Below are 12,102 nucleotides of genomic sequence, written 5' to 3'. Positions count from 1 at the left end.
TAGAAGCAGTAATATAAAGTTAAAAATATTTACCAATAGCTTATATTCAGTAATAAAGAAGAATTTTAGGAAAGTTTTTAAAGAAATATTTGTTAATCAGGTGAACATCTGCATTTTGGTTCATTACTTCCCTTTGAAACCTTGATTAATGTATAAGATTTTCATCCCCATTTACTAAAAAAGCAGTGACTCATCCAATGTTACACACCAATGACAGTAAAAGTTAATTGGATTCTAGATCCTTTCACATTTCTCCCTTCAGCAGTTCCTTGCTTCTTTCCGTGGAACCATTTGTACGAAGAGTGTCCATGTATTTGTATGCATATCAGATACATACAGAAATGAAAGAAATTACAAGTGATTGAAAAATAAGTTTGAAAAAATAAGAATATGTATCTGTGCTTTCTTTGGTTTGTAGAGAGAAACTCTGGAGGGATACACAAAAACAGCCAAAACAAAAATCAAACCCCCAAACTAATGAAAATAATCTGTGGTGCATGCTTTATTAGGGTTTTGATTTATGGATCATAAGGATGTGGGAAGTGGATATGGCTCAACAAATAGAGCATCTGCCTACCATATAGGAGGTCCAAGGGTTTGATACCCAGGGCCTCCTGGCTCACGTGGTGAACTGGCCCACGTGCAGTGCTGCTGCGTGCGTGGAGTTCCGGCCCATGCAGGGATGCCCCTGTGTGAGGGTGCACCCTGTGCAAGGAGTGGCCCCTGTGCAAGGAGACCCACCCCGCACAAAACCATGGCCCATCCAGGGGTGGTACCACACACATGGAGAGCTGATGTAGCAAGATGACACAACAAAAAGAGACACAGATCCCCAGTGGCGCCTGATGAGAATATAAGTGGACACAGAAGAACACACAGCAAATGGACACAGAGAGCAGACAGGAGGTGGGGGTGGGGAGAGAAATAAATAAATAAATCTTTTTAAAAAATTAGGACTATGATTACTTTTTCAGGAAAGGGCTATTTAAGATTGTCTGTGATCTAAAGTATGTCGGGGTTGGGTCTTGGAAGACAATATGATGTAGCCCTAGTTCCTTGAGGGGTATATGGGGACCTCATATTTTTTGAATGTAACGTTAAAAAAATAAATAAAGACAAAAAAAATCAATTTGGGCACCTTTATTAATTTAGGCAATTAAAACAATTTTATTAGTAACAACTATGTACAGTTTCTGTTTTTTTTTTCCTGCAATTAAATAAATTTCACTTGTGATTTAGGTATTAAATTTAACCTTTCACTATTATTTAATTTCTAACAGGTGAACTCCAAATCTGATTTCCTAGGCATAAGCAAACTGACAAAGTTAAATGCAGATTTTAAAGTTGAACACAGAGTTAAGCACAGATTAAAACAGAAGAGAAAATTCTATACCTTGAGCATTTCTAGGAACTCTTTGATTTTAATTGATGGCAAATGAGCTTTTTCATCTTGATCACTATTTACACCTTTTATATGCACAACCAAGTTTACACTGATGGAAGTTCGAGGTTTATCGTCTCAGTTCATTAAGGAGACATGATATGAGGTTTCTGGGCCTCAGATCTATTTTTTTTTTTTTTTTTTACATTGGTTTAACTGGAATTCAGGGTTTTATACAGAGGCTGCTCTGTGGCCATGTGGACAAGCAGGAGGCAGAATTTCCTGATTCCTGAGAAGAGACTCTTGTGAGGAGTTTGATGGTATGCCAGAACCTGTATTTATTATTTTAGGAAGAATGAAGAGACATCTTTTAGTTGACTGACCTGGCATCCCAGAGTTCCAGCCTAATCAAAGTTCACCATTTTGCATAATTTAATATTACCATCTGGAGGTATGAAAATATATACTGGCACTTAACAAATGGACAAACACAAAAAGAGTTACAACACACAGAAACATAAAGTTCATTAATTTGATTCACAATTCTTACTCTTTTGGTATGGTTGTATCCAAGCTTTCCACCATTTTACTTTTTTTTTTTAAAGATGTATTTATTTATTTATTTCTCTCCCCTTCCCCCCCGCCCTGGTTGTCTGTTCTCTGTGTCTATTTGCTGCATCTTCTTTGTCTGCTTCTGTTGTTGTCAGCAGCATGGGAATCTGTGTTTCTTTTTGTTGCGTCATCTTGTGTCAGCTCTCCGTGTGTGCAACGCCAATCCTGGGCAGGCTGCACTTTCTTTCACACTGGGCAGCTCTCCTTACGGGGCACACTCCTTGCACATGGGACTCCCCTACATGGGGGACACCCCTGCATGGCAAGGCACTCCTTGCGCGCATCAGCATTGCACATGGGCCAGCTCCACACAGGTCAAGGAGGCCCGGGGTTTGAACTGCAGACCTCCCATGTGGTAGACGGATGCCCTAACCATTGGGCCAAGTCTGCCACCATCATTTTACATTTTTATTTTTATTGCTTTTAAGATTTTCAACTGGAGCTAAGGGGAGTCACACAGTATTAGTTCACAACCTTTTAGGAAGTGTTGTTTTTTCAGACAGATAAGCTATGGGAGAGGGTTTATGAGGGGGAACCTCTGACTGACTCTTTACCTACCCTTGCTGTCTACAAAACAAGCTCAATTGTAATCCAGCATTAAAATTTAAAGACCGATTTCTGGCCAAACTTCTGTCACTCAATTCATATTTAGACCAAGCTTTATTATGAAAACCAATCCATTTTTCTGTAACCAAGATCTTCCAAGTCTAGACCAATTCTTCTGAATGTATTCCAGTGGGAAGCACTGGGATACTGACAAGAGACCCGTGAAACCTCTCTCACTACTGCCAAACATTTTACTTTCAGTTAACCATAATAAAACAGCAGGTCAGTATAAACCCCCACTTGGATGAAGAGCCCCAGAGGGTGCCTTCACTGCCCTTGACCAGATGAGGTCACCACAGAACAGCAGGTTAGAACTCTGCTCTTGCCCCACAGAAGAATGTTGCTGCATCTTACTCAGTGTCCACAGTCACACATACACAGTCACCTGCTCTTCTTTCCTTTTCAGATCTGGAGAAGAGAGCTTCTCCCATAACTTTTTGGGAGTACTAGAGTCCTCTTGGGAGTTGATCAGGCTCCCCTTCTAATGTTTAGTTAGTGTTTTCCTACACTATGCTCCCAGGGGACTTACCGGTCTGGCATGTGGAGCTTTTCTGTTCCATTCAGTGCCTCCGGTTTCTTCTGGGAGGGGTCCGGTGGAGTCCACAACCTCTTTCTGAACTAGAGGGGTCCAGGGGCACCTTGGGCTGGGGTTCACCTGGGCCCTCCCAGCTTTCTTGGAGATGTCCGAGAGGGGCAACCAACTGTTGCTGCCTCTGGCCTTTGCAGAGATCCCGGATGAGCCCCCAGAAATGTAGTGGCAGCAGAGAGAAGTTGGTAATCATATATTGAAGACTAGGACAAGGGAATTCTCTGAGAAGGAAGATTTATTATGATTGGCTGGGCCTGGTGAACTCCTGTCCAAAAATCAAGCCCAGAGTAGGGCTTTTAGGTTATTTTTATACAAGAGACACAAAAGGGGTGGGACCAGGAGAGGTTTTGGCAGCAGAAAGACTTTCTTAGTTTTTTAGGGTTTAGGAGTTTGTTTGGATACCAGGTAAACTTGAATTAACATACTGCCCACATTCCATCTGGATATAAGCTCGAATACACATTCAGTTTACATCCTTCCTGAATACATAAAGCCTATAGAGTTTATATTACTTAAGTGGCTTTCTGGAAACTAGGCAAACTTGGATACAGAATTAGATAAGTTTGAGTACACACATACACACATACAGGCTATATTACTATAAAAGTATGGGAAGGACTGTATAAATATAGTGGCTCACTTGAAACAATAAAAAGAAATGCTATTCTTTTGATTTCTTCTCTTTTGTATAAAATAATGGCTATGAAGAGCAATTCTTGTTTTAATAGTATTCTATAATCTACACTTCTCTGTACATTGAGAAATAAAGATTAAACCTAAATCTCTATTCTGACTTGTATAATATTTTACACTTGAAGAAAAAGAATCAAGGACACATAAAAGCAAAAATGGAATAATTTATTTGAATCCATCTCTCTTTGAACAAAAGTAAAAAGATTTAATAAGTTATTTCCTTCAATGGTTTAATAAATCTTCAAAAATACCATTGATGATTAACAACCTATGAGAAAGCACAGTCTTGCTTTTGTGGCAACCATCCTTATTATTTTTGGAACAAATAACAAGAAGGAAATCCGGAATTAAAATAAGAAAATAAACATAGCAATCTTAACATTAATAAGAATTTCATGAAACAAATATAAAGTTACCATATTTGTAGGTTAGATAGGATAGTGTTAAAGCTGACAAAAGTGAAAGTATAGATTAGAACTAATTAGGCTTGCTAGCGAAACTTGATACAGAAAGATTAATTCAAAAGCCCCATCCTTTTCTTCCTCTTAGCACACTGAAGACTGTCCACTGAGCAATATTTTTCCACCACTTTTCTCTGTGGCACTCAATGTGTATATGCTGGAAAACTTGCAGTCCAGTTTTAGAAAATGACTCTATTCTACATTTAAAAGGAATAATGAGTAAGAGGAACTGGGCTTGATTTCTTCACTGATTCTTGATGAATATACATTTCCACTGTTTTTTCCTGAAAATGTTCCTTCATTATCTCACCCCAATGCACTGCTTTGCCTGGGAATGCTCACCTGGTAAAGAGATATACAAGATATGTAAAATAGTCTATAGTTTTCCAGTCTACAGGTAGAAGAACCTTAATTCTTTTATTCTTTTTCATAGCTTCAAATCATGGGAATGTTTTGAAACTAAAGGTTTACTTACTTGGATATCCTGTTTTCAAGATTCTAACAGCCCAGTCTTAGGTTCAAAACAAACTGGGCCAAGAGCAATTAATAAGTTCAGCAGCCATCATTTAAATAAATGCAGCCATAAGTTCAACAAACAATTGGACCAAGTACTAGAGTATGAAGACAGGCCAATTTATCAATTTGTTAAACACCAGTCTAATTAGGTAATAGATATAGCAGGGAAAACAACACTGTTAGAATAGCCTAGAAGCCAAATAAATTGTTTGTCTTTCCCATCTCAGAAGTGACTATCAAATAAAGGTAAAAGAAAGCAATAAGTTAGGATTTCCCCCCAGAGTTGGCACATTCACTATGAAAGTGGGGGGTGGGAAAAATTCATAACCACCTGTATTACTGCATTATTCATTAAACTGACCTTTCAATTTAATTGGGCCTAGAAAATACAATCAGGAGAGAAAAATGGTTTCTGCATGTATAGGCAAAATTTATTCTATTTTGGATAATTTACTCTATTAAGGACCACCAGTCTTTAGTTACAATAAGCAAACAGGAATTCACCAAATTATGAAACCCTTAAAGGACTGAGTCTTATTTAATCTCTATCTCTAGCACATAGTAAATGTCCTGGAAATATTTCTGGATCCATTATAAATAAAATCTGCAAGACAGTTAGTGATGAAATAAAAAGAAAATATTCTATTTTTTTGTCTTACAATTTTAAGATGGGTAACATAAATCTGTATTCATGGAAAATTTTAAAATATAACACTTTAAAAAATGTTAGTTTCATATTAAGATGAATTAGAAGAGAGACAGACATGGGACATTTTGAAAGGGCTAACAGAGGAGAGACTGACAGAGAAAGAGAAGGAAAGAGAAAGGCAGGCATAGATAGGAAAGAAATCAAAGGATGGAGGTTAATGAGCAGAGTCACTCAAAGACAAAGGCATATGTCAGAAACAAAGAGAGGCTCAGAAGACAGGGAAGGATGAGGTGAAAAGAGGGGAACTTTCGGGATGTGAGTGGTTACGTAGCTGAGCTGAGTCCTCTGGGATGACAGCTCTTCCGAGGTGTGTGCACTGGGCAGCAGCTTTGAATAGTCCTTTATGTACTCAAAAAGGAGCGTTTCTGCTTGATTGTCAAACTTTAAAGTTTATTTTTAAAATAAAATTTTATATTCCCAAGAAATTCTAAGTATTTTATTTATGTCTGAAAATAAGTATAGTTTCTTTCTTGATATACAAAAGCAAGCAGCCTAATCACTTCATTTAATGTTCTGTCATTGTAGCTGCACCCCAAATCGGAAAACAGCCTTTATTATTTATTAATTGGAACTGTAAAAAATGAACCTCATATTTTCATTTGACTTATTTGCATTCTAGTGAAGATACAGATATTTAGAAAAAAAGAGATGTATACAAAAACAAATGAATTTAAATAGGATAAAATTTTTAATTCGGTACAATCCTATCTTAAAATTAGGAAGCATATTCTCAAACTTCTTTTTTATTCCTTCTATTTAACAAAGAAAAAAAAAAAAAAACCCTTGCTTTCTCTTCCAGAAAGTAGGTTTCATTTTAGAGAGTTGATTTTCTTTCTACGTGCTGTTATGGAATAATATCCTACTTTTGCATTCTGCTAGTTAGTAATATAATGCTTTAAAGCACTCTTCTTTTCTTTTCAAACCAGAAGTTCCTACCTGAGTCAGTTTCTGTTCCTAATTTACCTGACTTCTTTTTCTCAGGGTTCCTGGGGACAAGAAGGAATGCTGGGATGGGGTCCTCCGAAAGTACTCTTGACACCTACTTCGCCCTTAAATGACTGTACAGGCCCCCAGGACTGGGTTTCCTCCCCATAAGATGACTTCCTATCATTCATTCACCCCCGGCTGCTATTTTTGGTGTTTACCCAGAAGTGTGCACGAATTACTCTGTCAGGCAGTTTCTTTTGCCAGAGGGCCAATTCCTGTGTGGGTTATTGATGTTCTTTTCAAAGTCAATAAATGACTAATAAAGAAATGATGGGAGATGATTTGTGGCAGTTACACCTGCAGGCAGTTCCAGTCCATGAAAAAAGGGGAAGTTCATTTCATTATTTCAAAAGACTTGTAGGTATAGCTTCTCTGGCAGGGAAAGGAGGCTGTGGCAGCCTGGAGGTTAACTAGCTAAGAAGTCCTGGCCACTTTCCCCGCTTTGGCCTCTGCAAAGGCTTTGTCCTCCCGAGTCCTGAGGGCAGTCCTCACTGTGCTTCTTTTCACGTAGGCATAGACCTGCTTTGACTGTGTAAGAGGCTGGGTATCTGACGCTGATCATCCTGTGGATGGGCTGTAGGCTTTTTTTCTTGGTCGTATTTTTAGTGACAGATCACCACAACCCTGATACCAGCCTAGCCACTGAAAAACCAAGACAACCAATACGGCTTGAGAACTAGGCCGGGTATCCCTTCCATACCCCCATGTGCATTCCTTGCAAAAATGCTCCGAGAAGGGAGACATGTACAAACCTGGCCATTGATTTCAGGGCTCTGAAACACACCCCAGATATTTGTGTGTTTGCCTTCTTTATTTCTCAAAGTTATTTTCATATGGTGACGTATGTTCAAATGTATAGAAGCTATACATTCCTGTTTCAATATTTTTCTTCTGAGCCTTTGAATACATTCTGGGGAAAGCAGGGCTGAAAGCTGAACCTCTTCTTAGTAGCACCACCAAAAGCAGCTCATACTTACTCTGGATGGTCTTGCTGTTGGGCAGGGATGTGCTGAATAACTTCATAAATTGTACTGTGCAAGTCTTGCCCTGATACACTATCAGAGGCTGGAGCAGACCTATTCAGCATCTAGAAAATGTGGCACATTAAAGATAAAAATTATCAGAAGCCTAGTAAATAGTGTTTCCACTACACTGATAAGTTCAAACAACTGAAGTCGTGATGATTAATGATTTAGAACCGTTTATCTTCCCTAGAATGTTCATTTCCTTCTTACTACAGTTTCCTGCACTTACTCTATGGTAATTTGTGCAGCAGCATAACTATGAGGTCAGAAGAGGAATAGCTTGACAAAGCCATCACTTTCTTTCCTCATTTAAGAAGAAAGCTGGCATTACTGCAAAGAAAATACAATAGAAAGGGAAAAAAAATGAGCAAAAGAGATATTAGGACAGCTTAGAATCAGAGAGCTTATATTATTATCTTTCACATTGTATCTCAGTTATGCTTTTGATGCTATTTGCCAATTACCTGTACAAAGATGGATGAAAGAAAGAGACGTATATAGCCAAAGCCCTCATCAGATTTGCAAGTGAGTAAAGATGGTACCAAGAAACATAAGATACACAAAAGGAGATGTTTTGGTTTGAATGCAGTGATGGGATCTAAAAGTTAAAGGTGTAGATGAATATGAAAAATGTAATTAATAGTGTATTTCTGTTTGGTAAAAGTCAACATGTATTTTATTGAAACTGGCATTCATGTTTTTATTAACTTCCATTCTTTGTGTCTTATAATTACCTTCTTTCTATAAAGACTGCTTTGCAATTATTTAACTTAAGTCTGTTTCCCTACTCTATCTCAAAGTCTACCTGTTTTCATCACACTTCTGTCCACTTTTATACCTTCATAATTATACATCTCCACCTAGAAAATTCTGCCCTTGGTAAGTCTGAGGGGATCTTGACTTCATTCCAATTTAACCTACCAGGTTATAGGGAACAGTTTAGTTGTACGTCTTTCTGGAAACCACCTGTTTCCATTTCACTTGTGAAAGCTCTTATGAGCAGACCTAGGAAATGTGATTTGTCCTATCATTTTTGTGTCAAGGAGATTTGAGTTTATAGTGGTACTTTAGAGCAACTCTTGATTTTCTTCAGTATGGAGGGATTCAGGGGCTATGGTAAAAACATAATCACTAACTGAATCACGTAATCCAATATTAAAGCTATTAATAACCAGCAAACTTGCTCACTGCCTTCTGTCCAACTCCCGAAAGAGGTGCTAAGTGGATGGTGAAATGAGCACCAAGTAGAGAGAGGAGGAATCTTCTATCTACATGCACCATAACAAGCAAAGAGAACATTTTATTTTTTTAAAACTCAAAAAAGTTAATAATTTAATTTAGTTCCCTCCTTAACCTGAATTCTTCAGTCTTGTTTTATTATTATTTTTCCTCCACTTCCCAAGGTCATGCCATTTGGTCGCTAACTGGCATTCTGGCTTCTCACACAGATCTTAGTCCTCATGTCCTATCCCTCCTCCTTCTCCCTTAGTTGTTGGTTTGGATTTCCCACTTCTTCCCCAATGTACCTGGCAGCCAAGTAAGAATCTTAGCAGATTCCTCAGGAGTTGTCAGCTCTGAAGATGGGCATGGCTGCAAATTAAGTTATTCTGCTTATAACAGAAATAAGTGGGGCTTCTGAGGTGTGATTAAAACACTTATCTCACTGCTGCAAGTTCTTGAGGATTACACCAGTTGGAACCAATCGAGTTCATCCCAAAAAACCGTAAAACTCAACCCTGGTTAATCACACAACTAAATTTAAAATTTGTTACATTAATGCTGCTCTTTTCTAATGAAGTCCTAGAAGTAAAAACTGTGTTATTTTAAATAGAGGAATGCCTCATTTCAAAAATTTGTTTATAGTACTTATTAGCTCTTCAGCTCTGTTCTCCCATTTGAAACCACAGCTCTCTCATTTGAGGGGTGTTTTCTGTTACATTGAGAAACAGAAATAATTGATCCACCAGTATTTTTGTTTTTCTGGTTATGGAAGACGAGGTGAGTCAACCTGGCCTGAGACTGAAAAAGGCATTGCAAAGCCTTTGTAAAGCAGTTCTAACCTTCACGTTGTGAAGATGCTAGTGCCTGGGCTGTCGAGTCACACATAGGGAGGATGAAATCCAATCCATCCCTCTCCATTCTCACATGGATTTGTGGACAGGAAATACACTGGATGGACCTTACATGTTGATAAAAGGCTTTGAACAAGTTATGCAACCATTTCCTGACAGCAAACAGTTCTTTGAAAACTGGAAATGATAATGGCCAGAAGCAAATAATCTGCCTGTGGCGCCTTCCTTAAGTGAACTATCATAGGGGAATCAGGAATCAAGAGGATAGAAAGAGTCATTCTATGCAAATCTCTAAAAATATTAATAAGTTGATTAGCTAAGAGCAACTCTTTGCATACCTGTTAAGCAAAATTTAAAAAATCATTTCTTTGCAGACTGAAAAATAACTTCATTAGTACAAAAGCTTTTTCTGTCACCTTGTGCACCTTTACCATGATAATAAATATGCATGGTTGCATACTTTGGGATTATTTGGCACTTTTCTTCTGAATAGCATGGGGTACCTTCAAGAGTCTGAACGATTGTCTTTGCAATACCCTTAATAGATGTGAGGGAGAAATGAGGGGGAAAGCAGCCGAGGGAGTTTGGTAAAGTGACTGCAGTTCCTGCAGAGATGCAGCATTAGACTTAAACTAGTGCTCCCGATCTTCAATTTATTCCATTTTCTTGAACTTCAATCTAGTCAGTTCACTTTTCATAAGCTTACCAGGTAAAACTGTTTATGAATTAGTATAGCTTCCTTATCTGTATTACTCTGATTAATAAAGGCTACAGGGGATGCCTCCGTGCCCCAGCCTGCAAGGTCATTCCTTACAGAGTAAATCCATACTGCGAGGGGTCATGCAGCCATGTGACCACACTGCCTAAGGGCTTAAATGAACACTGCTGACACCTCTGGAGAAGCAGAACTCTACTTCTTGGCTAATCAGCCACTAGGAAACCAACCCTGGGAACACCAGAAGCATCTGGAAAAGCAACAAATTCATATATTCCGAAGTCCTCCAGAGCATCTTCATGGCCTGAAATGGAAAACAAATACTATTTACAAACCAAATGCCTCAAATTGCTGTTGTTGTTTTTAAAAAAATCTTTACAAAACCAATTTAGCCTTCCTAGTCTCTTTAGTCATGTTGACAGTAAGCAGTGTTGAAATCCTTCTAAAGCTGAGTATAGAAACTACACGACAGATTGAATTGGAGCAATAATTGTTAAAGCCTGGTGTGGGAACGGTGTGTTGTTTTTTTGTAGCCCTGGGTTACCAGAAACATATGGACTTCAAGGCTTCAGTCTGGAGGTCACAAGAGCTCTTGATCCATTTATAATATTTAATGCACCCTGTTAGATCTAACAGAGACCAGCAAAAACTATAAAGAAAAAGAAATAACCATAGCTTCCCGTACCTACAAAATACAATACAATATAACACAATGCAATATCAGTGTGACTTAAACGATCGTCTGTAAAATGATGGGGGAGGGAGAGGGAACCAGATGGTCTCTGGGACCTTTCCTAGCTCTGACCTTGAATCATTTGTGAGTGAGAAAGGGCTAGGTCGGAGGAGAAGCACGCAGGCCTCCTGTTAGGCACTCCACCTACATCAGTTTATTTAATTTTCAGAACCCCAGGAGGAAGTTGTTATCTCTATTATATAGATGAGGAAGTTGAGGTCAGGAAAAGTAATTAATTTTCCCAAGTTCACACAGGGGTAAAGTGGCATACCTGAGACTGAAACTGGCTCTGTCTGACTCCAAGTCCTGAGTAAAAGCTCCATTGTTAGCTTATGATAGCAGCTCAGTATGGGGTCAGTAGTGATGGCAATCTGGGGCAAGCTGGGAACACAGAAGCAGTGCCCGCCCCTGTCGAACCTCCCTTTCCTCCTCTCCTTAGGACAGAGCTGCCAAAATGACATCTGCCCGACTAATGACCTAAAAGCTTTTTATTTTGAGATTAACAAAAGTCAGCCTTTTGCCATTTTCAAAATAATACCAGCAGCAATGGACTCGGCAGATCAACGGATTCAGCGGAACGTGATGATTGTGGGCAAGTGACTCTGACCCTTAGTTCTTTTGCCTTTAAAATGGAGCCAAGAGCACCTTCCAGGCTTACCTTTCAGCAGCGTGTGACTTGATAAAATCATATGGGGCATAGCACTTTATGAAGTGAGGATGCTATTATTATATTAATATTACATCAATAGTATGCTGTATACAGTACTCAATAGCAATATTAACTGATGCACATTAACACAAATAATAGCCCTTTCCAGCTTGGCCATTACCTGAAAATGTTTGTGTTTTCCTGTACTCTGTTGCTGGCCTTAAAAGATAAAAAGGTATTTTTGTTAGTGATAATAAATGTGGAAAAAAAAATTCAAGACAAAAATTTTTTTTGTAAGAACATTTGTATTACCTGCCTTCTAGCTTCTGTTTTATAACTAAAACCAGAAGGGGG

General features: G+C 38.5%; 1 protein-coding gene across 4 annotated transcripts in view; it reads right to left on the bottom strand.

Moving 5' to 3' along the window:
• Positions 1-4,025: 4,025 nt before the first annotated feature.
• The window catches only part of HEPACAM2 (HEPACAM family member 2), a 60,181-nt gene continuing 52,104 nt past the window's right edge, over positions 4,026-12,102 (bottom strand). For 2 of the 4 annotated variants that reach the window (XM_004475697.5, XM_012518478.4), the window contains exons 6-10: positions 12,061-12,085; positions 11,930-11,967; positions 10,597-10,670; positions 7,532-7,641; positions 4,026-4,684 (exon numbers count right to left, since the gene is read on the bottom strand). In XM_004475697.5, the coding sequence (XP_004475754.2) occupies positions 4,681-4,684; positions 7,532-7,641; positions 10,597-10,670; positions 11,930-11,967; positions 12,061-12,085 (251 nt within the window). In that variant the 3' untranslated portion in view covers positions 4,026-4,680. Of the gene's footprint in view, positions 4,685-7,527; positions 7,642-10,596; positions 10,671-11,929; positions 11,968-12,060; positions 12,086-12,102 lie in introns of those variants that run through there. The other 2 variants (XM_004475699.3, XM_004475698.3) reach the window with 1 other exon arrangement.

The sequence above is a fragment of the Dasypus novemcinctus genome, chromosome 5 (genome assembly GCF_030445035.2).
Source record: "Dasypus novemcinctus isolate mDasNov1 chromosome 5, mDasNov1.1.hap2, whole genome shotgun sequence".
Classification (NCBI taxonomy): domain Eukaryota; kingdom Metazoa; phylum Chordata; class Mammalia; order Cingulata; family Dasypodidae; genus Dasypus; species Dasypus novemcinctus.
This window is presented reverse-complemented; position numbering and strand designations above follow the sequence as displayed.